The sequence below is a fragment of the Rhinolophus hipposideros genome, assembly GCF_964194185.1.
Source record: "Rhinolophus hipposideros genome assembly, chromosome: 19".
In the NCBI taxonomy this organism is placed as follows: domain Eukaryota; kingdom Metazoa; phylum Chordata; class Mammalia; order Chiroptera; family Rhinolophidae; genus Rhinolophus; species Rhinolophus hipposideros.
The window spans coordinates 34,860,209-34,885,317 of record NC_138065.1 but is presented as its reverse complement, the minus strand read 5'-3'; the positions used below and the strand labels follow the sequence as shown (position 1 = coordinate 34,885,317).

The 25,109-nt window shown below is 46.6% G+C and overlaps 3 protein-coding genes across 11 annotated transcripts in view; 2 read left to right on the top strand and 1 right to left on the bottom strand.

The window, feature by feature from the left end:
- LAMB3 (laminin subunit beta 3) overlaps positions 1-25,109 on the top strand; it is a 144,705-nt gene that overhangs the window by 748 nt on the left and 118,848 nt on the right. The gene's annotated exons all lie outside the window — the stretch shown is intronic.
- Positions 1-25,109, top strand: part of LOC308487515 (UPF0739 protein C1orf74 homolog) — a 50,404-nt gene that overhangs the window by 807 nt on the left and 24,488 nt on the right. The window contains exon 2 of one of the 2 annotated variants that reach the window (XM_081025858.1): positions 10-5,159. The exons of the other annotated variant lie outside the window; for it this stretch is intronic. Within the exon in view, the coding sequence (XP_080881984.1) occupies positions 83-892 (810 nt within the window). The 5' untranslated portion in view covers positions 10-82 and the 3' untranslated portion in view covers positions 893-5,159. Of the gene's footprint in view, positions 1-9; positions 5,160-25,109 lie in introns of those variants that run through there. 2 annotated transcript variants of the gene reach the window in all.
- TRAF3IP3 (TRAF3 interacting protein 3) lies at positions 1,398-24,722 on the bottom strand (the record flags this gene model as incomplete). Of its 7 annotated transcripts, none has more annotated exons than XM_081025847.1 (17): positions 1,398-1,652; positions 2,263-2,376; positions 3,092-3,228; positions 4,307-4,366; positions 6,459-6,521; positions 7,082-7,217; positions 8,407-8,544; positions 8,668-8,808; positions 11,350-11,421; positions 17,909-18,004; positions 18,092-18,121; positions 18,385-18,409; positions 18,659-18,722; positions 18,874-19,021; positions 20,774-21,048; positions 24,065-24,236; positions 24,564-24,722. In XM_081025847.1, the coding sequence occupies 16 exons, from the start codon at positions 24,141-24,143 to the stop codon at positions 1,563-1,565; spliced, it is 1,668 nt and encodes a 555-aa protein (XP_080881973.1). In that variant the 3' UTR covers positions 1,398-1,562. The 7 variants fall into 7 exon arrangements, with proteins under 7 accessions (XP_080881973.1, XP_080881971.1, XP_080881972.1 ...); XM_081025845.1 differs by having other exon boundaries at positions 20,645-21,048; positions 24,065-24,239; positions 24,564-24,710; XM_081025846.1 differs by having other exon boundaries at positions 20,645-21,048; positions 24,564-24,631.

The window sequence follows — 25,109 nt, the reverse complement described above, 5'->3', positions numbered from 1 at the left end:
TGCTTTTAGGCCCTCGAGTGTCTGGAGCTCAGAGATGTGGCCCAGGGGAGGGAACTGTGGCTAGCGGAGGAGGCCATGCTTGATGTTGCTTCCAGATCCCATGTCAACACCGAGTCCTCAGCTGCTGGTGGCAGCTGCTCAGCAGACCCTGGGCATGGGAAAGAAACGGGGCCTGCCCCGCACTGTCTGCCTTCATCTGTCTGGAGAGGTACTGGCTGTGGCCCGGGGACTGAAGCCAGCTCTGCTCTATGATTGCAACTGTGCAGGGGCATCCCAGCTCCAGAGCTTTCTGGAGAAGCTGCAGGGTCTGGGCTTCCTGACCCAGGGACTTCACATCCTTGAGATTGGAGAAAACAGCCTGATTGTCAGTCCTGAGCATGTATGTCAGCACCTGGAGCGCGTGCTGCTTGGTACCATAGCCTTTGTGGATGTTTCTAGCTCCCTACCTCACCCTTCTGTCCGCTCCCTGGAGCAGCTTCAGGACTTGAAGTTCCTCGTAGCTGAGATCATCATGCACTTGCAGGGGATACAGAGGGACCTATCCGTGGCAGTATCCTGCAGCAGGCTTTGTTCCTCAGACTGGAATCTCTGTACTGTATTTGGGATCCTCCTGGGCTATCCTGTCCCCTACACCTTTCACTTGAACCAGGGAGATGACAACTGCTTAGCCCTGACCCCTCTACGGGTGTTCACTGCCCGGATCTCATGGCTACTTGGTCAACCCCCAGTCTTGCTCTATTCGTTTAGTGTCCCGGAGAGCTTGTTCCCAGCCCTGATGGACATTCTAAACACTTGGGAGAAGGACCTTAGAACTCGATGTAGGACTCAGAATGATTTCACTGACCTCAGCATCTCCTCTGAGATCGTTACTCTGCCGGCGGTAGCCCTCTGACTATCTCCCATGAAGAAGGTACTCAGTAAATAATTAGCTGTAGATCAGGGATGGCAAATAGGAATCATCTCCACTGCCAATGCCAAGTATCTTGAGAACACTAGAGAAGAATGCTGTAATCAATAGGCCACATCTGCGATGGGCATGGGACCAGGTGGTGGTGGTGGCAGTATTGGTAGTACATACTTGCCGTGTCTACTAGGGAGTCCTGACTTAGCTGAGATGTCTATTCCTTTTTCACTGGATAGGAGATAAAAGAAAGATTGTGGAGAAGAAGGGTGGTGGAGGACAAGTAGCACACTCTTGTACACTGTGTATGGTATGGTATGGTAGCATTGTAAATACACCTACCTTGTGTGCCAGAAAGTAGAAGGACTGGGCTTTACCGCATGTTTATATACCTCCAACTGAACTGGACTAAGGAGACGAGACCAGGACGCTCAGCTATCTTATATTTGTGACGTGACGTGTCTATAGAAATAAACGGAGAATTCTGAGGAAGAGAGACTGTCAAGAGAAGTTTATCTGTTTATTTTACAGTAGGTTAAAAAATAATAAACTCAGAAATCTCAGTTGAGTTGGGAAAACCCACATGTTAATGTACCCAAGCCTGCTGAGTTTTTAATTGAGTTTCTTCTGATTTTCACCCAAGGCAGCTGTCACAGGTTATTCAGATCAGGCTGCCCTTGTTGCTCAGGAACACTGCCAGTGCTATAGCAATCATCACCATCAGCATCGATAGCCATCGGCCCCATTGCCTCTGGGGAGGGAGAGGGAGAAAAGAGAAAGAGGATTGGGTTGGAGAAGATACAGGTGAAAATAACCTTTCTTCTTCCATTCTAGCCCAGTGGAAAACATTGGGTTGATGGAGGAGAAAAAGCTTTTTATATCACTTTCTCACATTGTCATCTCCCTTGGGATAAAACCACTTTACTGGTGGTCACTGGTCCATAAACCAGGATCACTGGTCAAAGGAACCACAGCCAGGGGGCCAGATACTTAAATACCAATATAACCAATCAAGGGCGGAAGATGGCAGAATTACACTATTCTCTTCATATTCCTCAATACTTTTGCTCTCCTCATTCAGTCCTTGCCACTATGCTTAACAGGCTAAAAGAACACCATTTCATACTTTAGGTAATAGTCTTTCCTTTCAGGCTTAAGAGTTCCATGAAAATGAAGCTTGGATGCATAAGACAGTGTTTCTTTCCATGGTTGCTATACTGTCAAGAGTTGTATAAACGAAGCTGGATGGAACAGGCTGGCCAGATGTTGTCATGGGCTGATAAATTTTATCTATAAGATTTGGCTAAAGAGGAATCGTCCCACCATCACGTAGAGCTATATTGGAGGATAGACCCTCTTACTCTGGCAGGTGGCTGCTGGCTCTGATTCAAATCTTCTCGACAGTTCTGTAGCTTACGCAGACAGGAGAGGTACTCGTCACTGAGGTTGTCTAACTCTGAACGTAGTTCTCTGCACTGCGGGGGAGAATACCACCAAGGTCATCACCAGTTCTGTCAGGGGGAGAGCCCAGGTAAGGGAGAGAGCCCTTTGGAAGTTATCCCTTCATTCATTTGAAATTTTTACCACCATCCTCCCTTCCCAGCCTTTCTCAGATTTCATTTTACCTTTCTACTATCTCACCTAGTTTGTCCGGAATGTGTTCATTTACATGATTGTTTATAATGCGTATTGTATCATATGTTGTACATGTAAGTGCTTTCATGTGACACTACAAATGCTTTGTAAATGGGGACACCCAAAAAGGAAGTTTTTATAGCACAGACGACCTAGAAATTATCTTAGTACAAGTCTCTTTGCTGGGAGCCAGGGATATGTTTGTGAGTACTAGATAGGAAGAGTTTTGTTACTTAAAAGACTATATAAAGTTTTAAGATACTCAATGTAGGACAGAGTTTGAGGAGTTAATATGTTTATTAAATGTGTTTGAGTTTAGGTTGACTTTCTAAAAGGTATCTATTTAATAAAACCTTGAATTAAGATTGGTATAAATAAGGAAGGGAAAAGATTGACAAGTTAACCCGAAAAGCAAAGACATTTTTTACAGGCAAATAAATACCTATAGGTGTTCAATCACAACCTAGTTGTTGAAATCCCTGTTCTTCGGTTTCCTCCCAGCAGCTTTCTTACCCCTGTGGGCTGAGCCCCTCACTCTCTGAGGTCACATCTCACCTCCTTTTCCTTGGCCTGGAGCTGCAAAGTCTTCTTTTGCAGCTGGTCTCTGATATCCCAGTCTTTGTCCTTCCCTGTACCCTCAGGCTCCACTTCGTAATGGGAAGGCTTTGGACTCCACACAGGAAGAGCCTCATCTAAAAAAGCAGCCAGATTCTCAGTGACAGTGAGGCCCACACCTCTGAGGAAGGGCCCTGTTGCTGAGAGATCCCCTAGGAGTGAGGAAGGGGGAGGGCAGGGAAAAGGGCAGTCTGTCCTTGGCTAGATAGACTGCATGGCGTGGAATTCTCAGACTTTGAAAGAACTCCCATTGGGACCCTGCTCAGCCTGGACAGAACTGGAGTTTGAGCCCCTTGAGGACAAGAAAATCTTGCTTTTCCTTGTACCCCTAGTCCTGCCTAATGCCAGATCCTTTTAGGGAATCTTTATTAATCCAATTTCTCTGGCTATATGTCACATCTTGTCTAGTCATTCTGGGAGATGTGCTGTATGCTTCACTATAACCCCCTTTCCTTTCTGTCCTCATTTCAGTCATGAAAATGGCATTCATAGCCTAGAATTCATCTTCACGTGGTTAAGGATGGTTTTTCAGACACCTGACAGTCTTACTTAGTCTTGTGAAGAGAGCACTGGACTAGGAGTCAGAAATTCTGGATTGTTGTCTTAGCTGTCCTTACTTTGTGTGACCATTGACCTTCATTTTATCCATACCATGTGGGCATAGTAATTCCTGCCTTGTATTTTACCCAGTGATTGTGATGAGAAACGGCCATGTGTAATGGATAAGTGAGGAGCTTTTGCTCTCTCCAGATACATGATGAATTCTTCTGAGGAAGCTAAAGCAGCAGACTCTTAAGGGCTAAGATGAGGAGACTGTTGCATGCAGCAGGGTTTAGACTTGGGAAGTAGGATGTGATTTGGAAAGTCAAGTGTAAAAATTGACATGAAATCCTGAGTTCAAAACCAATTTATTGAAACATTCAACACAGACATATGTTTTCAGAGGGGGCAGAAATCCCTTTTCACAGTTTATATACCTCTCAGGATAGGAGGCTAACTAGTTGAAGTGTTCTCAGAGCAATGATGAATCTTTAAAATGCTTCCCCTGGTCCCTGACCTAACAGACTCCCAAGAGGCCATGAAGTCCATCCCCCTGCCTCTAGGCAGGCAAGGAAAGAGCAATATCTTAGAATTTGTGGAAGTAAATTTGCTGACCTTTCTTGGTTAAGAGTTTCTCCTGTTCTTGAAGCTGTAAGGATTGATCCTGAAGCAGACCTGTTGGAAAACACAAGAAACTTGTCTATGCTGGCATATTTGTTGCAGTGTCTTTTCAGAACTTGGCTTAGAACCTTGATCATTAAAGATGTTCCTAGCTGTTGAATTGTATCCCCCTAAATTCATATGTTGAAGTCCTAACTTCCAGTATCTAAGAATGTGGCCTTTTTGGAGATAGATTCTTTACAGCTGTAATCAAGTTAAAGTAGGACATAATCTGATTAGCGTCCTTATAAGAAGCGACCATTTGGACACAGACACGCATAGATGGAAGACATCTGAAGAGACACAGGGAGAAGACAGCCATCTGGAACAGATCCTTCCCTCACAGCCCTGAGAAGGAACGAACCCTGCCAACACGTTGATTTTGGACTTTTAGCCTCTAGATCTGTGAGAAAATGAACTTCTGTTCTTTATGTCACCCAGTCTGTGGTACTTTGTTATGAATACACCACCCTTATATCTCTTCCTACTATGTCTTTAGTTTTAGTCTCTGCTTAAGTGTTATCTTAGAAGAAAAACTTTCTCCGATGACCCTGTATAAAATAGCAACTATTTTCCCTTAAACCTGCTTTATTTTTCTCAAAGGCAGGTATTACTACCTGATACATGTTTATTTGTTCATTGAAACTCCATACTCTCTTGCAGAGCTTACTTAGAATGTAAGCTTCACGAGGAAATGAACCATGTCAGCTCATTGCTGTATCCTCAGTGTATGTATCTAGTATGTCTGGCACTTGGTGGGGGCTTAATAAATATGTATTGAATAAATAAAGGCATGATTTTGAAGTGACTTCTTGCCCATTTAGCCCTGTGAGCTCGGTGTCTGGTGGTGTTCTTTCTCCTTTTCTTTTAGTCATTGCTGTGTGCTTGAAACTTCTGTGTCGGGTGTCAGGTTAAGGAGGTGGGCAGCCAGCAGAGCTATTAATTAGGTTCCTCAGCTTTTCAGAAATTGCCTACTCCTGAACAGTCCCTTTTCCTTTTTGGCCTCAATATGTAGTTTTGAAGTGGACAGAGGCATATGTACTGTGCGCTTATTTTCTGAACCATTCCTAGTGACAGAGGTCTATGTGACATATTCATGTACATAATAAGTTAGGAAATAAGAGAAATGCCTTAGAAAACCTAACACTTTTTTTTTTTAAATAAACTTTTTTTTTTTAAATTTTAAGTGTGTTTTTCCAGGACCAATCAGCTCCAAGTCAAGTAGTTGTTTCAATCTAGTTGTGGAGGGCGCAGCTCACAGTGGCCCATGTGGGGATCGAACCAGCAACCTTGTTAAGAGCACCGCACTCCAACCAACTGAGCTAACCGGCCGCCCCACAAAAACCTAATACTTTTTAAAATCTGCAGTTCTGGGGGAAATACTTGTGGTTGTCATTGGCATAGAAGGAGAAAAGAAGAAGAAAAAAAGGACTTCAGGGCCGGCCTGGTGGCTCAGGTGGTTGGAGCTCCATGCTCCTAACTCCGAAGGCTGCCGGTTCGATTCCCACATGGGCCAGTGGGCTCTCAACCACAAGGTTGCCAGTTCAATTCCTCGAGTCCCACAAGGGATGGTGGGCAGTGCCCCCCTGCAACTAAAGATTGAACACGGCACCTTGAGCTGAGCTGCCGCTGAGCTCCCAGATGGCTCAGTTGGCTGGAGCGCATCCTCTCAAACATAAGGTTGCCGGTTCGACTCCCGCAAGGGATAGTGGGCTGCGCCCCTGCAACTAGCAATGGCAACTGGACCTGGAGCTGAGCCGCGCCCTCCACAACTAAGACTGAAAGGACAACAACTTGAAGCTGAAAGGCACCTTCCACAACTAAGATTGAAAGGACAACAACCTGACTTGAAAAAAGTCCTGGAAGTATACACTGTTCCCCAATAAAGTCCTGGAAAAAACAAAAAAAAGGACAAGCTAATATATAACTTGCGAAGAGGTACATAAATGACCTTACTTCACATGAATAGGGTCTGAAAATGCACAGAGGTAGAGGAGATGCCAAAGTCTGGGCCCCTAATACCTCTGGATGCCTGTTGTGTGGCAGGATCCCCAGAAACAGCAAAAAGCCACCTGTGCTACCTTCAGAATCTGGAAAGGAAACTTACTCTGCAACTGCTGTACTTTGGTCACCAGGGTGAGTTTCTCTTCTTCTGATCTCCTTAGTTGATCTGAAAACAAAATAATGCAAACCATAATAGCAGAACCCAACACTTCATGAACTCAGTACCTGAGGGTGGAAATTTGTAACAGGGACTGTTCTGTCATGGCCTCTGATATGTGTCGAGTAGCAGTAGCTCTTTTTCCTACTTGTCCCATTTCTGAAGAGGTAACCCAGGTATCTTGGATTTCATCTGCATCAGCAACGTGGGGTCGAATTAAGTGTAGTATCTGCACACAGTTTGCTCCTCTCAGCTGACGCAGAGGCTGGGATGGAAACCTTCACTATGCCTCGTGTTTCCACTGATCTTGCCCTTTCAAATTGGGATTGCAGCTTTGACACATGTGACATGCTGGGGCAGCTGTGATCTGGCTCAGAGGGATGGGCTGGAAAAGAGCTGATACTATAAGATTCTCTAGTGCCGAGAAATTAACTTTTAGCCCTGCCTTTCCCTCAAGGTAAAATGAAATCTCCAAAGCCAACTAAACAAATGAATGGCTGAAGCCGTTTTCTCCATCCAGCTTGCTTTCCCTGGGCTCACTCCACCAGAGGCCTGGAGGAGAAGGGTACCTTGTAGGTGCTGGGTGTCTGAGCTGCGCAGGTCTCTGTCCCCCTGCAGGTGTTCAATCTTGGCCTGCAGTTCCTGGTGCTCATTCTCCAACAGTCGCAGAGCCTGGTTCATCTGCATGTCTCTGCTGTCTGCTCCCTGCAAGAAGCCGGAGGGGCCGACACACGAGCAGGCAGGTCAGTGCTAGGGTGGAGGATGGGGCAGAGCCCTGGGGAGGGGAAAGCTAGAATTTTAGAGCTAGAAGGAGTATTTGGGAAATACAAATCTTAGGGAAGTTTTTTCTTTTTAAGTACTTCCCTTTGTTCTGCTCTATTCCTCACACTTATAACAAACATGCATTAGATTTTTTTTTATATTCATAAAGGACTCATTTGGGTAAGGGACCAAATTAAGGAACACCAAATCATTTTTAGATGTTTACACTTTTCATTCTAGCACGATCAATTTTTTTCCCCCCCACAAGGTATTGAGGTTGAAAAGCAAAAGACCTTTATAAGAGTTGCCTTGCAGGTGGTGGGAGGAAGAGAACAATTATTGACATGTGGATGCAATGCAGTGGCCAGCTAGGTTTACTCCTTTGATAAGACACCCTGTCTCTTAGATGAACTGTGTATTCAGTCCCTGCTTCAGTAGAATTATAAAGATAAACCTTGAGGCAGGTCCTCATAATTCCAAACCAAGGAAGTAAAGTCTATGAAAAATAATGGTTAATATTTATTGAGGGCTTATGTGCACCAGGCATTGTGCTAAGTGCTTTGCATGGATCACTAACCCTCACAGTAATTCTACGCTATAACTATTATTATTGTCCTCCTCATTTAGGGATGAGGAAACCGCGGCTCAGGGGGTTAGTTACCTTCTCCATGGTAACGCAGATCGGAAATGATGGAACCCTTGAGAATGCCCAGGATGTGGCAGCATGTGTTAGTTAATACTCAACCTACACGTAAATTAGTGACGTTTGTTCTATGCCAGCAGTGGGTATTTCTGAACTGGATACTCTCCTGGCATGGGTGCAGAGAGTGGGCTGGGATATGGCAGTGGGCTGATGAATATTCCAGCCCTCTGCATTTGGGCCGTATCATTCCAATGAATACTTTGTTTGCATGAGCAGTGAAGATATCCTTGCTAAACTCAAAATTAAACTTCAGAGCCAAAACAGTGAGTCTGGTACAAAGTGGGCAGTGAGTGAGGAACTGAAAGCCAGGTGCTCTCAGCTGCCTTTGGGCCCCAAACCCAGCAGCAGTCTCTCATCACTGCTTTCACCAATCCCCCTTCCCTATATACTGCCTCCTCTCCCCACCTCCCCACCCCCAGGGCCTGGTACCTGCAGTTTGGACTGAAGCACATGGAGCTGGCTCTCCAGCTCTCTGTGCTGGGTCCCAAGGGTCCTCCAGTCTTCCTTCAGAGCCTCGTACTGGCTCTTCCACTCTTCACACTTCTGCTCAGCCAGAGCCAGGGACCTCTGAGGGAGATCAAGGGAGAGGATCGTACCTGGGGGGGTGGGGGTCCCAGGAGTGGTGGAGCTGGCTCCCAGAGCCGCCCCTGGGTCTCCAGTCCCAAGCGCCACCACGCAGTATCCCCACACCTGTGTGCTCTGCAGTTGCTGCTCTGCGCTCATTTTCTCCTCCAGCACTTTCTGCAGTGACTCCTTGGCCTTCTGTTCATAGCTGTTTTTCTGGTCTTCCATCTCCATTAGCACCTTTTTCATTCCCCAAGGGGAATATTTCTGTAAATTTGATGCAATTCAACAAATACACATTGAGCTTCTGTGTGCCAGACCCTGAGCTGGGATACAGAAATGAAAAGAACATGGTCCTTGCCCACAGGGCAGAGATACCAATCATCTGGTGGAGCTTTGCTTCTAGGCTACAGGCGGGCAGGGAAAGGCCTCAGGTGATGTGCGAGGAGTGAGGATAACCAACTGCCCCTGGCTTGCTGGGCATTTTCCCCTCGCCTTCCACAGGCACTTGAAATCCAACATTTCCAAAGGGAAATCATCTTTCTAGACCTGCCCCTTTCTCCTGGGCTTCCCCTCTGTCAATGACCAGCATTATTCCCCACCAGCCTCCTAGGCCCTAAAGCACAGTCATCTTGATTTCTCCCTCTTATCAGTTGGTTACCCACCCTTGTCATGTCAACCTCCCTTACGGCTCACACCTGCCTCTTTTCCTACTGCCACCGCCTGAGTTCAGGCTCTAATCATACTATTACATGGATTAATGTACCGTGTTTCCCCGAAAATAAGACCTAGCCGGACAATCAGCTCTAATGCGTCTTTTGGAGCAAAGATTAATATAAGACCTGGTTATTTTACTATAATATAAGACCGGGTCTCATCTAACAAAATATAATACAAGAATGGATCTTATATTAATTTTTGTTCCAAAAGATGCATTAGAGCTGATGGTCCGGCTAGGTCTTATTTTCGGGGAAACACGGTAATAGTCTTCCTATCTTTAAGACTTGCCTCCCTTCAATCTCTTTGAGTCCTGCAGCTCTTGCAACTATAGGGTTCTTTCCAAAATGCAAATCTGATCATGTCACAACCTGCTGAAATCTCTCTCTGGGTTCTCAGTGTCCCAAGGATCAGGTCCAAACTCCTTGGCATGGCTCCTCCTTACAAGCCCAGACTTGCATCCCATACTGCCTCCACTCAAGCCGAACTGCTTGCAGATTCCCTAAGCTCTGTGCTTTGGGCTTTGCCTTTCCCCACAGAGCTGCTTCTGCCTAGAGCTGCTTACCCATGGTTTTTCCCTGGGTAACTTCTACTCATGCTCCAGATTCAGCCCAAGATTCACGTAAGTTCTGATAAATCTTGATTAACCACCCCACCCCCCCAACTCATCGTGGATTAGGTAGCTTTTCTTGGTGTTTTCATAGTATCTGCTGCATGTCTCTTTCCATTCTGTTGACTCATCTGTCTCCCTTATACTACTGGACACTTTCAGGGCAGGGACAGGGAACGGGAACTTTTTTTTTTTTTTTTTTTAATCTTTGTAGCTTCAAGGATCTGAGAAATCCCCAGTAAACTCAGTTAATGTTTTAAAATTCATACACTTGCAATTAAAAAATGCCTCCTACCTTCAGGGTTAAGGGAACCAGAAAAGTAATTTCATAAATTCACTGGGGGTCTTGTCTTCCCCATGCCTTTCATCTTTATGCCCTATTATTTTGGGGAAGGCAGGCAGTTTTTCCTGTCAATTCTGGATTGTCCGCTGGGTAAACAGTAGCCTAAATAATGCAAATTTAGGGATCAATATGAACTCATTTCCATTTTGCTTTGGAATTATCTGAAAATTTGAATTTAAATGTGAATGAGTCTTACTTTTTTTGGATTTTCACTACAAAACGTATCCAGTAATTATTGGTTGAGGTCTTAAATGGGTATGTCCCAGTGATCGGACTTAACTACACTGGTCACTGGCCAGCTTTATCGCTTATTGAAAATGACTGCATTGGCATTCTGGATATGTCAGCCTCTTATGAGCTTGGTGGGCATCATTTAGCTCATAAGAGTCTGACAAAGAAGGTCGGTCACATGAAAAACACAAAAGTTGTGGATCAGCAAATCTATAGACTGAAAACTCCATTCTCCTGCAAGACTCCAGCTATGTGGCCAGGTCCACCTTGTGTCCCTAACTCCAGATGGAAACAGGCTGCCTGCTCTGCTTAATTCTCTTAATGACATCTCCCCACCTCTCAGAAACATGACTTCTCAAGTATGAAAGCTGATTTCCTTCTATTTCATGTAAGCCAAGATCAGACAAATTAAGAGCTTGCTGAAGTGGGATAACTGTGTCACAGCAAAGCGAAGAGTCACAGTCTTTTACTTTTGCCCAGGGGTTGCTACAAGATAAAAGTTGCCCATGGAATAAAAACCATTTTGCAAAATTTCATTAGAACATCCAACCGATCTGTTCACAGATTGAGACATGTGCAGGTATATCGGGGAGGTATGAACCGTTTTTACCAAGGGCCCCTCCCTACAGTTTCAGGTATTCTCTCTGGAGCTGGCAAAGGGCTTGGTGCTGGGATTCCTTCCCATGGTGCAAAAGGAAGGACACCTGGAGAAAGGGAGAGGAAGATGGAGACAGAGTATGGACATACGGTAAATTGGGGATCAAAATGAAAATGGCAAAGCCAGAACTGGGTGATTAGGAATGGGTGCATTAGTCTTTATCAGGTGGCATTTCTAGCAAGATTGAAGTTGAAGCATTCTCCTTTAATTCTAGATTCCTGTCCTGGATGTGTTCTCCAGAATGCTTACCTGGGTACAGGTGTACAGCTTGTTTTCTAAGGATTTCAGTTTGCCCTTTAGTTTGTCTTCATTAAGCTGTCCCTGGAACAAATGGGATGAGTTAATGAGTTTGGGCCAAAATATAGTGTACAAAATGTTTTGTTCTGTATTTCCAGCCTACTGCCTAGAACATAGTCTGTGCTCAATGGGGAACCAAACTCTTTCAAGAGGTAGAGAGGAGGAAAGATGACAAATGATGTTTGTGTAAAAGAGGATCTTTTCCTCTTTTTCTGGAACAGGAGAAGGAAAAATCAGACTTGTCCCCAAAGTCCTCTCTGTACCTTGAGGTTCTCTATGAAATGGCCCGGGGTATCATAGCAGGGGTCCACTTGAAGGAATGCTTCTAAGCTGTCATTTTCTAACCTCATTACCTCTCTCCCCTGTCTAGGCTCTTCTGTACACCTCCCCTGTTCTCAGTCTTGTACATGGATGTTTATTTCAGAAGTGTAGGCCAATAAGATTAAAGAGGTCTCCCTTTAGTCCTCTACAGGGATTCCTTTAGGAATATACATTCTCTCCCCTACCTTGTTATGGGCTGAACTGTGGCTCCCTCACGCCGCCAAATTCATATACTGACATCCTAATCTGCAGTACTTCCTTCAGAATGGAAATAGGGCTTTTAAAGAGATAATTAAGTTAAAATGAGGCGGTTAGGGTGGGCCCTATTCCAATATGACTGGAGTCCTCCCTCATAAGAAGAGGAGATTAGGACACAGGGAAGATCATGTAAAGACACAGGGAGAAGACAGCGGTCTGTCAGCCAAGGAGAGCTTGATCTCAGACTGTCAGCCTCCAGAACTGTGAGAAAATAAACTTCTGTTGTTTAAGCCACCCAATCTTTGGTACTTTGTTCTAGCAGCCCTAGCAAACTAGCACACTCCCCTCCGTATCCGCACACCATTGTACGCAAGATGAGAAATTCTTTAAGAGAGCAAGAAATGGAGGAGAGAGATTAATGTAGGGCGTGTGGGGCGGTGGGGTGAGGCGTGGGGAGTAGCAAGAGGGCTGCCTAGAAAGCCACATTCTCTTTATTCATAAGCTGGTCTGTCTAATGGCATTTTGGACATTCCAAGAGGGGTGCTAATCTCAAGGGAGAGGGTGGAGAAAAGCAAGCAAAAGGGGCTCTTATCTGTTTCTCTATTTTTCAGTATTTCAACGCAGTAGCCAACAACCTCCTTGTTTCTTTGTTCTTCCTCCACCTACGTGTATAGACTTATCCCTTTTGCCCAGGTAGGGGTTTTGTTCTGGCCCTGAGTTTGATTTAAGATAGGGGCTAGGGCGTAATTGGACAGGGTAGGGGAGAGGGTGCCATCAAGAGCTAGTTTCACAGAGAAAAGGCCGTGATCTCTTTAGGAACAACCAATTTTCATATCCTTTCTCTGGCTTTCTCCAACCAGGCCCTGTGGGACACTGGTGAGGTCTAGAAATTATATTTCTCCTCAGGCCTGAGGCGCCATGGCTCCTCTCAGTCAGGTGGCTTGGATGTTTCCAACCCTCATAACGTTTCTGGTGTATAACAGCCTAGGAGAAGAGCAGGGGACTCTGTTTTGAGGTCTGCAGCCTCAGTGAGTTTCAGGGCACCTGGGGTAGGCAGGAAGTGGTATCTTACAGCTCCTGTTTTGCTCTTGTTTGGCTGATTCTTCTAACCAGGGGCCAGGGGGCGCCCCCACCCTTTCTGCTTCCTGTATTACTCAGCTGGGTCTTGCAAAAGCAAAAGGCCTTGCCAAAAATAATTTTTCAAAGTGTCTCCTGCTATTAATGTTTTTCATAATGTCTCGTGTGAGAGCCGAGAGTCAGGCATTTGGCACGTACAATAACCACAGGGCTTTGGGACAGATAAAGATGGACAAAGACTTCCACTGTTCCGGGCTTCGGAGTAACGTGGGTTACAGGGCTGCGTTCCCCTGAGTGGCCTGGTCATTGTCAGTGCACAGGTCCTGAAATCCACTCCCTCTGCACCCCCACCTTCTGCTTCATTTCTCCTTCAAATGCTGAATATTTTCCTTTGCTTAAACTGTTACTATGCAGATTGCAATCAAACCCACTGAGTTTAAGGTTTATCTTGCTATATTTGGGAAGAAAACAGACCAGCCCAAGGCATATTCTTACATTTCCCCCATTCTCCTACCCCTTTTGGGTAGCTCCTCTCTCCTTCTTCCTTAGTATGGTTTTAATTCAATATTTTGCCTCTTCCAACTGTTTTTGTATTTTAGCCGCACCCTAGATTACTTTTCCACTCATGTTGCAATAGAAGACAATTTAGGATAGTCCTTTTAGTGGGGTGAAGGGCAACCCGAGCCTGGGTTTAAAAAAATATCTTGTCTACAACTCTGCCTTCCCAGACTCCCCAAGGCAGGCAAGACAGTTGCAGCCAAGTTACTGCAAATGAGGCATATAGTTTCCTGGTCTGAGCCCCAGCTCACCCCACACGAAGCCCAGTACAGTATGTGGGCAGAAGCACTTTACAGGCCTATTGTGGACATTTTTGGGCCATCGCATCTCTGGAGCCCAGGGCTTGGGGAGCACAGTACCCCCATTTGGAAAAGGAAGCAAGGCGGAGGCCATACACACCTGGTGCCGGTCTGAGGGCTTCAGCTCCTGCTTCTGTGTGGCTTTCCCCTGCCTCTGATCTGTTCTCTAGAAACACTAGCACCTCACCGCAGAAGCACCAGCCCACGGTTTGTTTCTGCTGTAGCAGAGTGGCTTAGGACTTGCAGCCAATCCCCTGCGGCATTGTCATCTCAAGATCTCATTTCCACTTTGCGGAACCTAAAGACCCACTTGTGCCCAGCTCTCCTTCTTGTATTGCCCAATTCTAGAGCTCACTTTCTCTCTGCCTGAACTGTTTCTGCTCTAAGGTTAGACCCAGTTTAGAGTCTTAGTAGTGCCGTAGGCCCTATTGCATCCAAAAGGCCCAGAGTCAACTCCCTTGTTGGGGTTCTAACAGAGTTTGCAGTGAGCTTCTCTGCATGTGAGGTTGGAGATTCAAACCATGGATACCAAATAGGAAAAAGAAAGGCCTGACCTGGGCTGAATGTCAGAGTCCCCATTCTGCCACATTCTCCCAATTGTTTTCCCCAGATATCACAGACTGGGGCTGCCCTTTCATTGAAAGGCTAGAAGGTTGAAATGTTTTTAGGGAAGCAAGAGCTATTAACTGAAAAGTTTGAGACTATTTTCTTAAAAACAGGAAGCTGGGGGTTTGTGGGGAGGAGGAAAAAGAAAAGGGTGAATCGTGGGAGGGATGGGAAGGAGGGAGGGAAAAAACCATAACTAGAGGAACTTCTGCTCATCTGCTGGGATATGGAGTGAAACTGGCCCTCAGAGTCTACCTCTGAGGTAGACCATCCTCTCACCATCCTGTTCCCATTCCCACCAAGCCTGCTGCATGTAACTCAAGCTCTGATTGTGTCTTACCTGCAATATTAGAATTTTTACAACCCCCACACCCACCTAGAGCCAAGGTCCTATTGTTGTCCGAGAATCTTTTAAAATGTGGGTCTCAGCATTCACTTTCAATTCAATTCCAGAACTATTAATTGAGCTCCTTCTAAGGGTGGGGCAGACATTGTAGGACTTTAAACCGAATAAAGCATAGTTCCTTTGTTATCCTTCTAATTGTCTATAGCAGTGTTTTTCAAACTGGACGTAGCACAAAATCTCATGGACCTGAGATAGTTGTGTTTTTCCTCTAAAGTGGAGTCCATAAGTTTGAGATATACTGTTCAACAGAAAAAGTTTAAACCTCATAATTCTAGAGATCTGTCTGAGGCCATTTCTGGTTCTATCTATGGAACTACTCTGACATGATGAACGCTTCATTGCAGCCACACTTCTCTACACCTAATGCTTTGTCATACCTACCCCTGTAATCATTATGATTTCTTTACCTTTCTGCTTTTTCTTTCCCATCATCATTACCACTCGTGTACTGGCAAACTCCTACTCATCCTTCAGGACCCAGCTAAAATGGTCCCTGTCCTTTAGAGCCTACCCTATTCCACCTCAGGCAGAATAATTGCTCTCTTCTCTTTTCCTTGTGTCACTTTGTAGACACTGCTGTTATCGCTTTATCACACTGTATTAGAGTTGTTTATTATACGTCTCTCTTCCTGGCTGGAGTGTGAGCTGCTCAGGAGCAAGGATCCTTTTCTTTCCTTGTAGTACAGGGACCAGTGTATAGTTGAAACTTATTAAATGTCTGTTGAGTAAATGAGTGAGACGATCTCAATTTAGTTCAGCACCAGAAACCACCTGGCATGCACAGCTGTCTGCCCCAGGCTCCGAGTCTGCTGATGAAAACGACCTCCTTAAATCAAGAGCCGTGAACATAGACTCCTAAACCCAAGTACAATGACAGGTGTGAGGAGGGAGGGCTGAGCTTAGGAAATCTCTTTTACATCACTGCAGACATCTCAGTTTTGTTCCTTGCCCTCCCGTTTCATCTCTCTGTCTAAGCACAAGCCATCCATGTGGTAGGTTAGATGTTTATGGACGCCTGTGAGGTTGTACATTCTTTCTTTGCACCTGGTGCTTTATGCTCTGTTTGTGCCAAACTGTTTTTAGCTCCCCGAACACCCTAGGTTTCAATGTGGGGTCCAAGGACCCCTGGAAATCCCCAAAACCTTTTCAAGGGAGATCTTCCCCTTTCCAACGACAGATCTGTATGAGGCCAGATTTTCCTTGTATGCTTTAACCAAAACAATGTTTTGCAACAGATTGAATGCGGAAGCAAATATGAGAATGTAGCTGTCTTCTGTTCAGCCAGACATTGAAAAGATTTGCAAAAGTTTAAAGCAATATTACTTGTCACTATTTAAAAAAAATACACGTATACTTATTCTTAAAATTATAGAATTTAGTTAACATGTAATGGATTTACTGTTGTTACTTTTAAATTAATATATATTTGTATTAATCTTGGGATTATATATCAAGATTCTTGTTTTAATTTCTAATATGGTAAATTCTAATATGGCAAATATAAAAAAAAAGTAGGAGGTTTTCGGGCTAGCCCAGTGGCTCAGGTGGTTGGAGCGCAGTACTCCTAATGTCAAGGTCACTGGTTCGATCCCCACATAGGCCTCACTGGCCTCTACAGCTAAGATTGTGAACAACAGCTCTCCCTGGAGCTGGGCTGCCGTGGCCTACTGTGTGCTGCCATGAGCGGCTGGTGGGTGGCCCGCAGCCGGCGACAGCTGCTGTGAGCTCGGCTCATAATACCAGCACGGGCCAGGGAGCTGTGTCCTACACAACTAGACTGAGAAACAACGGTTTGAATAGGGGGGTTTGGGGGAGGGAGGCGGAAGAATGGGGGAAATAAAATTTGGGAGGTTTTCAATACGTTTTTAAAGAGTACAAAGTGGTCCTGAGATTACAAAGTTGGTGACTCCTTGCACTAGACTGTAGCACGCCGCCTGGTCTTTCCCTGTGCTGTGTCCCCTGCCTAGAGTATAGAGTTCCTTCTTCCACATTTGCCTGGAAAACACTTACATAACTATCAATATTTCCCTCGTTCTCATCTTTTCTAGAGTTATTCATTCCTTCTTTTATACTACTATCCCCTGAAAACAATTTATTTCTCAGATCTCTGCATTGTTTAGGTGTTTGTCTCCCTGACAAAAACCATAAGCTCTCTAAAAGCGGGAACCCTGTCTAATTAAGCTCATTATTTCCAGTGCTTGGTACTGAGAACATGACCTTTGAATAGTTGTTGAATGAATGGACTAAAATCAGGAGGTCTGAATTTTCGTTCCAGTTTTGCCTCTGACCAGCAGTGTGACTTTGGGTAGGTTACTTGCCCTCTTTGACACTCAGTTTCCTCATGGGCAAAATGAGAAAATTAGACTAGATGATCTCCAAGGTCCCTTCCCACTCTGACTGTCACATCTGGGCTGAGTAGTAGGTGCATGTGGGCTTGGAGTTAGTACTGGTGTGAATCCCACACAAAAAGAGTTGACATTTACCACATTCAGTAATATTAAATGTACTAGGGTCTTCCTTTTTTTCTTCCAATAAATTAAAAAAACCCTTTTGGTTCTGGGTCTTTCCTGGGTGTGTACCGTGTTTCCCAGAAAATCAGACTGGGTCTTATACCATATTTCCCCCCAAATAAGACCGGGTCTTATATTAATTTTTGCTCCAAAAGACGCAGTAGGGTGTATTTTCAGGGGATGCCTTATTTTTTCATGTACAACAATCTACATTTATTCTTCTGGAACATCATCATAACGTACTAAATGTGTACGTCTGGCTGACAATCTTAACTGGGGCTTATTTTCGGGGTAGGTCTTATTTTCGGGGAAACACGGTACTAGCATGGCCCTCAGTTGATGATCCTGGATTTAGCTGAGCCCTTCCATATATTACTGTGAGCTGTGTGACCTCTAGGTCTTGGCACCACCCCCCACCTCCTGCCTCTTCAGTAGTGAGAAAACCCCTTCTTTTGCTGGGATGGTATGGAAAGAATGAAATGGACACACTTAGGAACCCTTGAGATTTGTTCAAACAAAGATTTCATATCCATTACCTTCCAAGAGTTGTCAGAGGCCCGAATCAGGGTGGACAGTAGGTCTTGGAGAATCACCATTTTCTGTTTTAGAACTAGCTCCCTTTGTAGAGCCTCCTAGGGGGCAAAATGCAAGAGAGTAAGATTAACCGGCTGCAGGAGGGATTAGATGGAGAAACGGAGGGGAGAGTTCATGTTACTTACTTTGAGGTACTCAGAAAGCTGGATGATTTCCTGGAGAGAAAGAAAACAGGTATTCAAGGCTCTAGTTCTCCTGAAGTCCAGGAACATGGCACCAGAGCCAAGGTTGGCTTGTGTAGAGTTAGCGTTCTTCCTTGGTTCAGACAGACTCCCTCCAGCCCTCCATGTCTACGTCCATCCAGGGAGAAGGTGCCCTTCCATCCCAGCTGAGTTTATCATGGAATTCCAGAATGTCAGAGCTTGGAGGAGCTTAAATGCCATTTGATTTAACCCCTCCAAGGTGAGGAATTTCTTACCTTATCGAGAACTGCAACTCCATAACTGGGAAGAGAAGAAGTAAAAACAAAAATGACAATGGATCGAAGAAACTGGCATATCAGGAGGCAGTGGCTTGTTTCCTTCTCTAATCTCTTTTGAAAAGCCAGTAAAGTGGGGAAGGTCTTCCTCTATCTTAATTAAGGCAGACATGGAAAATCATTGTGTTCCCTCTAAATGCTTGGTGAGGGTATTCAAGCTTAGAAGAGAGGACTGGATGGGATGAGAGGGAGTTGAGGTCAGGAGCAAACTCACTTGGTTTGCTGACTGGCATCGTTCTTAATTGTCGGCTGTGCTTCTTTTGCCTTTGTCTGGGTGCCTAAGAGATGGAGGAGAAGGTGATTCAGAACCCACAGGGGAGGACGTGGGGGAGTTGGGGAGAGTGCGGGACGCTCCAGTGCCAGCGAGCTGGGACTGGGCTGGCAGGCTTCTCTGCAGGCCCCAGCGCGGGAGGGAGGCTCTGCTCTTACCACGGTGGTGTTTGGGTGGCTGCTTGATGGGAAAGTCTTGTGGTGGAAGGCTCCGTGCTTGGGAGGGGAGGTGATCAGCCAGATCCCTCCAGACGTCTGAGAGAGGATGCTGCTGCTTTGGGAAGACCTCAGAGCTGGTCCCTGACACCTGGAAAGCAAGTGAGGGATGCTGGAACCCCAGAGCCATTTAGAATAGGATTCTCCAGCTGATTGCAGAAAGATGAACCAATGATCAAACTGCAAAGCTACAAGGTTATTTGCCCTTGCCCTACCTTGTCCCGGCCGGCAGGAATGGTTCTCCTCAGAACAGGCGAATCAGGAGCTGGGCTTGTCTCCAATTACACTCTCTAGAATCCCTGACCTACCTTGTTTGGTCTCAGCCACTTGCACAGCCAGCATGGTGATATGGAAAGAGAATTAGTCTGAGTGGGGAGTGAGGGGACCAGGCTCTGATAGCCTGCCTTTCCCAGGTCTGGGTCTCCTGTCTGTGTAACGAGTTTGGAGTAGATTTCTAAGTAGGTTTCTAAGGTCCCTTCTGTATTCTAGAGGTGGCTTCCTTCCTCTTAGTAACAGGTGGAATATCGCTGAGGTGTGTGTGTGAAGAGAAGGTAAAGTAAGGAGTTGTAGGGAGGTTGTAGTAGTAGTTGCCACAATTTAGTCCGTTCTTTTTATATTTTGTTCTTGTACACTCAAAAATTCTATGCTTGTAACATCACACTAAAAGACTAAGGAATGCCCTGGTACCTAATCCTGGAGACTGACTCAATCCCAGAACGGAAGATAACAGGCTCAGGTGGAGTTCTTTAGCTAATTGTGTTTTCTGATCTTTTTCTCCTTAAATTTGTTTTTCAACGAAAAGCATTCAGAAACCTTCTTGCCTTAGAAAGTACACAGCTGGTTTTATTTTACAGTTGGGCTCAAGGTGCATTTTTCTGAACAACGCCTCCTATTGTGGACAACAGATCCACCAGTTACGAAGCCCTGCCCGGGGCAGGGCACAATGCCAGGCATTTCCAGGGAATACAGCATCCATGCTGTCAATGTGCTCACAACGTGGATGGGAAGACACAGGATGGGAAGCACAGTTTACTGGAGGAGGTCATTTCCACGTACCCTGATTTTTGCCAACACTGCTTCTTCCTAGGTCAGACTAATGGGCACTCTAAGAGTTACTTAATCTTAGAGGATTTATAACCTCATAAGGACCGCAGAGAGCAGAGGTGGCCCGGAGAAGTCAGGGAAGGATTCCTGGACCAGATAAAGCCTTGGCTGAATGAGCTTAGTAGAGCTGGAATGATCCAAGAGAAAGAGAGAAGGTGGGTGGATGCAATATGCTCACAGAAGAATAGAGGGGTGGGAGGGAGGGGAGAGAGAGAGAGAGAGAGAGAGAGAGAGAGAGATCAAGAAGGTTGGCCTGTGTACCTGGCATAAATAAAACTCAGTAAATTCTTGCTGAACGATGGGTGAAGGGGTGCTGTAGAAGATATGTAAAGGTTGCCTAAATTTGAACTGATACTATGCTAGGAATTAGCTATGGAATTGTTTCTAAAATTATCTTTTTCTCTCCTATAAGGCAAGTGCAAAACAAAAAATAGCTAAACAAACAAACAAAAACGGCAACAACACAAATCTCTGAATGAGTAAGTGGCTAAGGGAGACTGTCATATGACCCAGGAAGAAGGGACTCAATTTAAATCATTTCGTGACCTTGAGCCCACCCACCCCGTTAGCGCCCTTCCCCCAAAGCAGTGTGTCCCTCAACATGGCCCACCTGCTGTCTGGGGGGAGGGGTCCTGCTGGCCCAAGACAAGGGTTTCTTGAGGTCAGTTTCCTGGCCTGTCCTCCTGGAGAGACCTTGCTCCCTGGCCCAGGAGCTCTGTGCCTTGCCTTTCTCCTCTACCTCCAGGTTCCTTCTCTTGAAGAACTGCTGCTCTCGGGCTCTCTGGAGCTGTTCTCTCTGCTGGGTCCTCAGCGCCTTCCCCACCTGGCGGCAAGTGGTCACGTTGGGGCGGCAGCGGCGGCTTTCACGGGTCTCCTGCCGGCGCTCACACTTGGCCTCGTAGCTCTCAGCCCACTGGGCCAAGCCAGGGGGAGGCCTGGGGTCTGGGCTGATCATTATGACCTCCTGAGCACCTGTTGTGTTTGGCTTCCAGTTCCTGGAATAGCTGCGTGGGTCTGCCAAATGCCAAGGGGGAGGAGAAAGGGAGGGGTCAGGAGATGGGCAGAAAAATGACCATCTCCCTGGACAGGGGGCAGGAATAGCACATACGTGTGGGTTGAGAACTGAGGAGGTGATGATATCAAACTGGGAGTCAGGACTCCTGGTCCACTCTCTATGCTAATTTCTGCTTTTCTCTGGCCTATGTTTCCTCCTCTGCAAAGTGGAAAGGTCTTTCTGGTGCCACGTCTTCCTTGACCACACATCTCATCCTACCTCTAAGTCAGGGGACCATGATAAATAATTAATAAAAATTATCATGAGCTTGTAACCTTTTGGATCGTGAGGATGTGTTCATTTTCCAGGGACTTCTAGAGAACGACTTCAATTGGCTCCCTGTTCCCAAATCTAAAGGGAAAGCCAGTGTCTTCACAGCTCTCTTGGCCAAATTGTTACTAGATTAGGTAAGTGGCTTTTCTCCAGGCCTGGAGGGAGAACCCCCAAGCTGTGGCCTGTCCTGAGACCAGCACCCTTTGCTTTCTTCTTAGCCCTTCGTAGCTAACTTGTGAGCCTGGTCCTCGGCTTGCTCCAGCAGGGAAACCCCACCCTGGTTATTCCAGTCAGGAATTCCTGGGCATCCGCTCTCAGCCCAGGACCAGGTTCCGACTCTCCAGTGAAGAGCAGCTGAAAATAGTAGTGGCCAAGCATCTGCCACGTGCCCATTGCTGGTGAAACCCATTTCAGAGCTTCCAGCTTAATCACTCTCCAAGCTGAGTGTTCCATTTTTTTGGAATCACCTCCATGTCAAAGCTAAGTATGGTGCCAATTCTGCTTTCCTTAGCCCACACACAAACTGTGCCATCAAACCCAGCAATCACACAGTTATATCTGAATAAGGCTATTGCGAACAAAAATGAAACAACATCAAACAGAAACAGTAACCAAAAGTCCCTAGGCATCCATGTAGAAGCCACACTTTGTGGCCCCTTTACATGGCCTTCTCTGCTACTCACATACCCCCCAAATCCTTCTTCCTTCTCTGTGCCCTTCTCTCTCTCTCCCTCACCTACCTTCTGCAAATTTGTCTATTCTCCTAAACCCTCTGATAGCTTGGCTGAGCTGGATCTTGAGCACTGGAAATTCTGTGCCCTGTCTCCACTCATCACTGGAGTGACTGGGCAGGAAGGGGTACTCCCCCTTACAGCTTCCGCTTCTCTTCTGGGTCCCACAACCTGACTACCCACCACCCTGGGAAACTTAGTTCCTGGGTGCGTCAGAGAAGGGTACCCCAGTGTCAGCAGGAGCAGGCCTTAGCCGGCTCTGGCCCCTTGGGTTTATTTATAGGTAAGCAGACTCAACAGGCAGGCTCTGCCCCTTCACGGGGCCTTCGCTGTCGGCTGGCTCTGTCTGGGCTTCTCTGCAGGACTCTTGCGCTCTCTGATCACACCACTCATTCCCCAGGGTCCTGGGCAGGGACATCTCATTCCTGGAGAGTGGTCAAGCCCCGCACGCTCTCACCTGCCTGACTCGTGGCTTGGAGGGGCGTATTCTGGTCTTGGGCAGGGCTGACCTTGAGCAAGCAGAGCTATGAGGTGGTCAGTGCTTGTTCTGTGGTCCCATCCATGGATGGCTCTCCCTTCTTTCTAGGCTCTTCTGCTCACTCTGTAGGGGTCCCCTGACTTCCCACCTGCCACTTTCTTTATTTAAAAGCCTAGATAAGGATCTGAGGGGCCCATTCATATTAAGTTCTAAATGACTGGATGGCGGAGACTGGGATTATGTGCAAGCGAATTCCATGTCCAGAATCTACGCCATGGTGTCCTGTGCCATAGCCCCTGGCCATTCTGCCACGGATGGGGAGGGGGGCAGCCCTGTCTCTGGGCTCAAACCGTGTGACTTCATGTCCCGGCTCTGTCACCCACTCCCTATGTGCTAAGCCTCAGTGTTCTCATTTATAAAATGAGAATCTATCTCATGAGGTTATGAGGATTAAAGAGAAGACGCACATCAAGTATCTGGCACAGCACACAATAGATGTTAGCTTTCTGCAAGATAATAAAGATAAGCTATGATTATGACTGCCCCTGTCCTGCTGATCTCGGATACTGAAGACTCAGTGCTATGGGACAGAGGCCCCAAGGTAACCTAGCACTCCTAGGACTAAGAATGCCCCATCCTCTAATCCCCCATCCCTTTTCTCTTTGAAGGAGTACTGTTTACCACAGGAGAAAATGCTGGCCCCGGGTTGTAATCGTATTTACTACTCTGGTTCACCTGACCTCTGGGTTTGGGCCACAAGAGAAAGGACTTCTCTGCATTTGGACACAACCACCTTCTCGATTAGGCCTGGTAGAAAGGCAGAGAAGAGATGGGTGCCCAGCCTGCCTGCATCCACCATTAAATGTGGGGTTCTAGGTCCCACCCAAGAAATGTGGGGTTCTTGGCTCCAGGTAATCGGCAGGCTTTGTAGAGGAGGCGGATCCCTGCTCCTGGAGAATCCTCCTACCGTCCTACTGTGTAGAGGGAAGGGCCATGGGGAGGAGACAGAGACGTCTCTGCACCTTACCAGGCTGTCTGTACTGGTCTGCTGAAACACAGCCTGCCCTGCTCTGCTTCCTGAGAGGCAGATGGTGGGGCTTCTTACCCAAGTAGGGCGTTGCAGTCGAAATGGTTCCTTAGAGAAGGGAGCATTCCTCCCCCACCCAGGGCCTCACCCTGGTCGAGTTGGTGTGGACAGCTGAGGGGAATCATACCCAGCTTTCTGGGACATCTGGACTATTCTGTTCTGATTTGCTTAAACACGAGAGGCCATGGAGGACAGCTGACGGACAGGGATGGGCTAAAGAAGAAAAAGGAACTGGTCCTTCTGTGATTCACAGAAAGGTCACTGGGCCACTGCCCGGGCTTTCTGGCATCTGTGGGGTGTTCCTTGGCAGCATGACAGGGCCCAGTTGGAACTCCGGGGAGACGAGGCACTGGCTGTGGGAAGCTCTCCTCACTGCCAGAGGGAGATACCAGGATGCTGCCCCTCACCTGACAGTGGTTTGTTGCTGCCTCTCCAAGTCTCTGCTCCTCCTTCCTGGCTCTGTGTGCAGTGAATGGCTTCCTGCATGGACTAGGCCTTCCTAGTCCAGAGCTCTCAGTGTGAGCTTAGAAAGGTGTACACCTCAGGGGCTGGAAAGGCAGCTTCTTGTTTTGGGGATCCCTGCTTTGAAGGGAAATGGAAAAGGTCATTAAATGAAGCCCCTATCACTGGGTAGCCTGAAACCTGTCATCTGATTCACTGTAATTTAATCTAAAGGATGGAGCAGAGAAGCAGTGGAAGCTCTACCACTGTGCTGGGGCCAGTGGCTCTGGAATCCAACACAGGATGCTGTTTTGGTTACCCAACACCCAACACGCTTAAACTACACCGTCTACTCTTGTGTCTCCTCCTTCAGCCCAAGGAAGCTTGGATGACAGACAGTCTTCTGTCCCACCCCAGAGTCAGAGGCCCCCAACCTAGACAAAAAACAGCTTCCTTCTCCGTTACCTCAGGTCTCGGGCTCCAACCCAAGCAGCTCAGAAAAGCCTTCCAGCTCCTGGGCAAATCTTGGTTCTGGTCTCAGATGGGGCAGACAGTAGCTGAGTAAAGGGCAAGCTCTCAGTCCATGGCTTTGTGCCCCCTTTGCATTTCCCTTCTCGGTACTGTGTTTCTTTTCACACAGAAGCTTTGCTGAAACAGGAAGCAGACAAAGCCACAATACTTGCTCACCCCAGTTCCTCTCTCTTGCTCTCTGGCACAATCTGAGTGGGCCCCTGAACCTTTGAGTCCCCCAGGGCTGGGCTCGGGAACTCCTCCCATCAGCAGGCACCCTGGGCACCCTTCTCTTACTATTGTATTGGTCTGAGCTTTTGGACAGTTTCTTTTCTTTTATTGAGCTCTTAGACAATTTCGAGTCAAGATCCCTTTTCAGGAGTAGACAAGGATGGGTCTCTACGTCAGATTCAAAGTTTGTAGTTTCTATGAGGTGGAAAAATGCCTTTTTGATCTGAAAATGATGTTCCTAGTGTAATTTTTTCATGCATTATCAGGTAG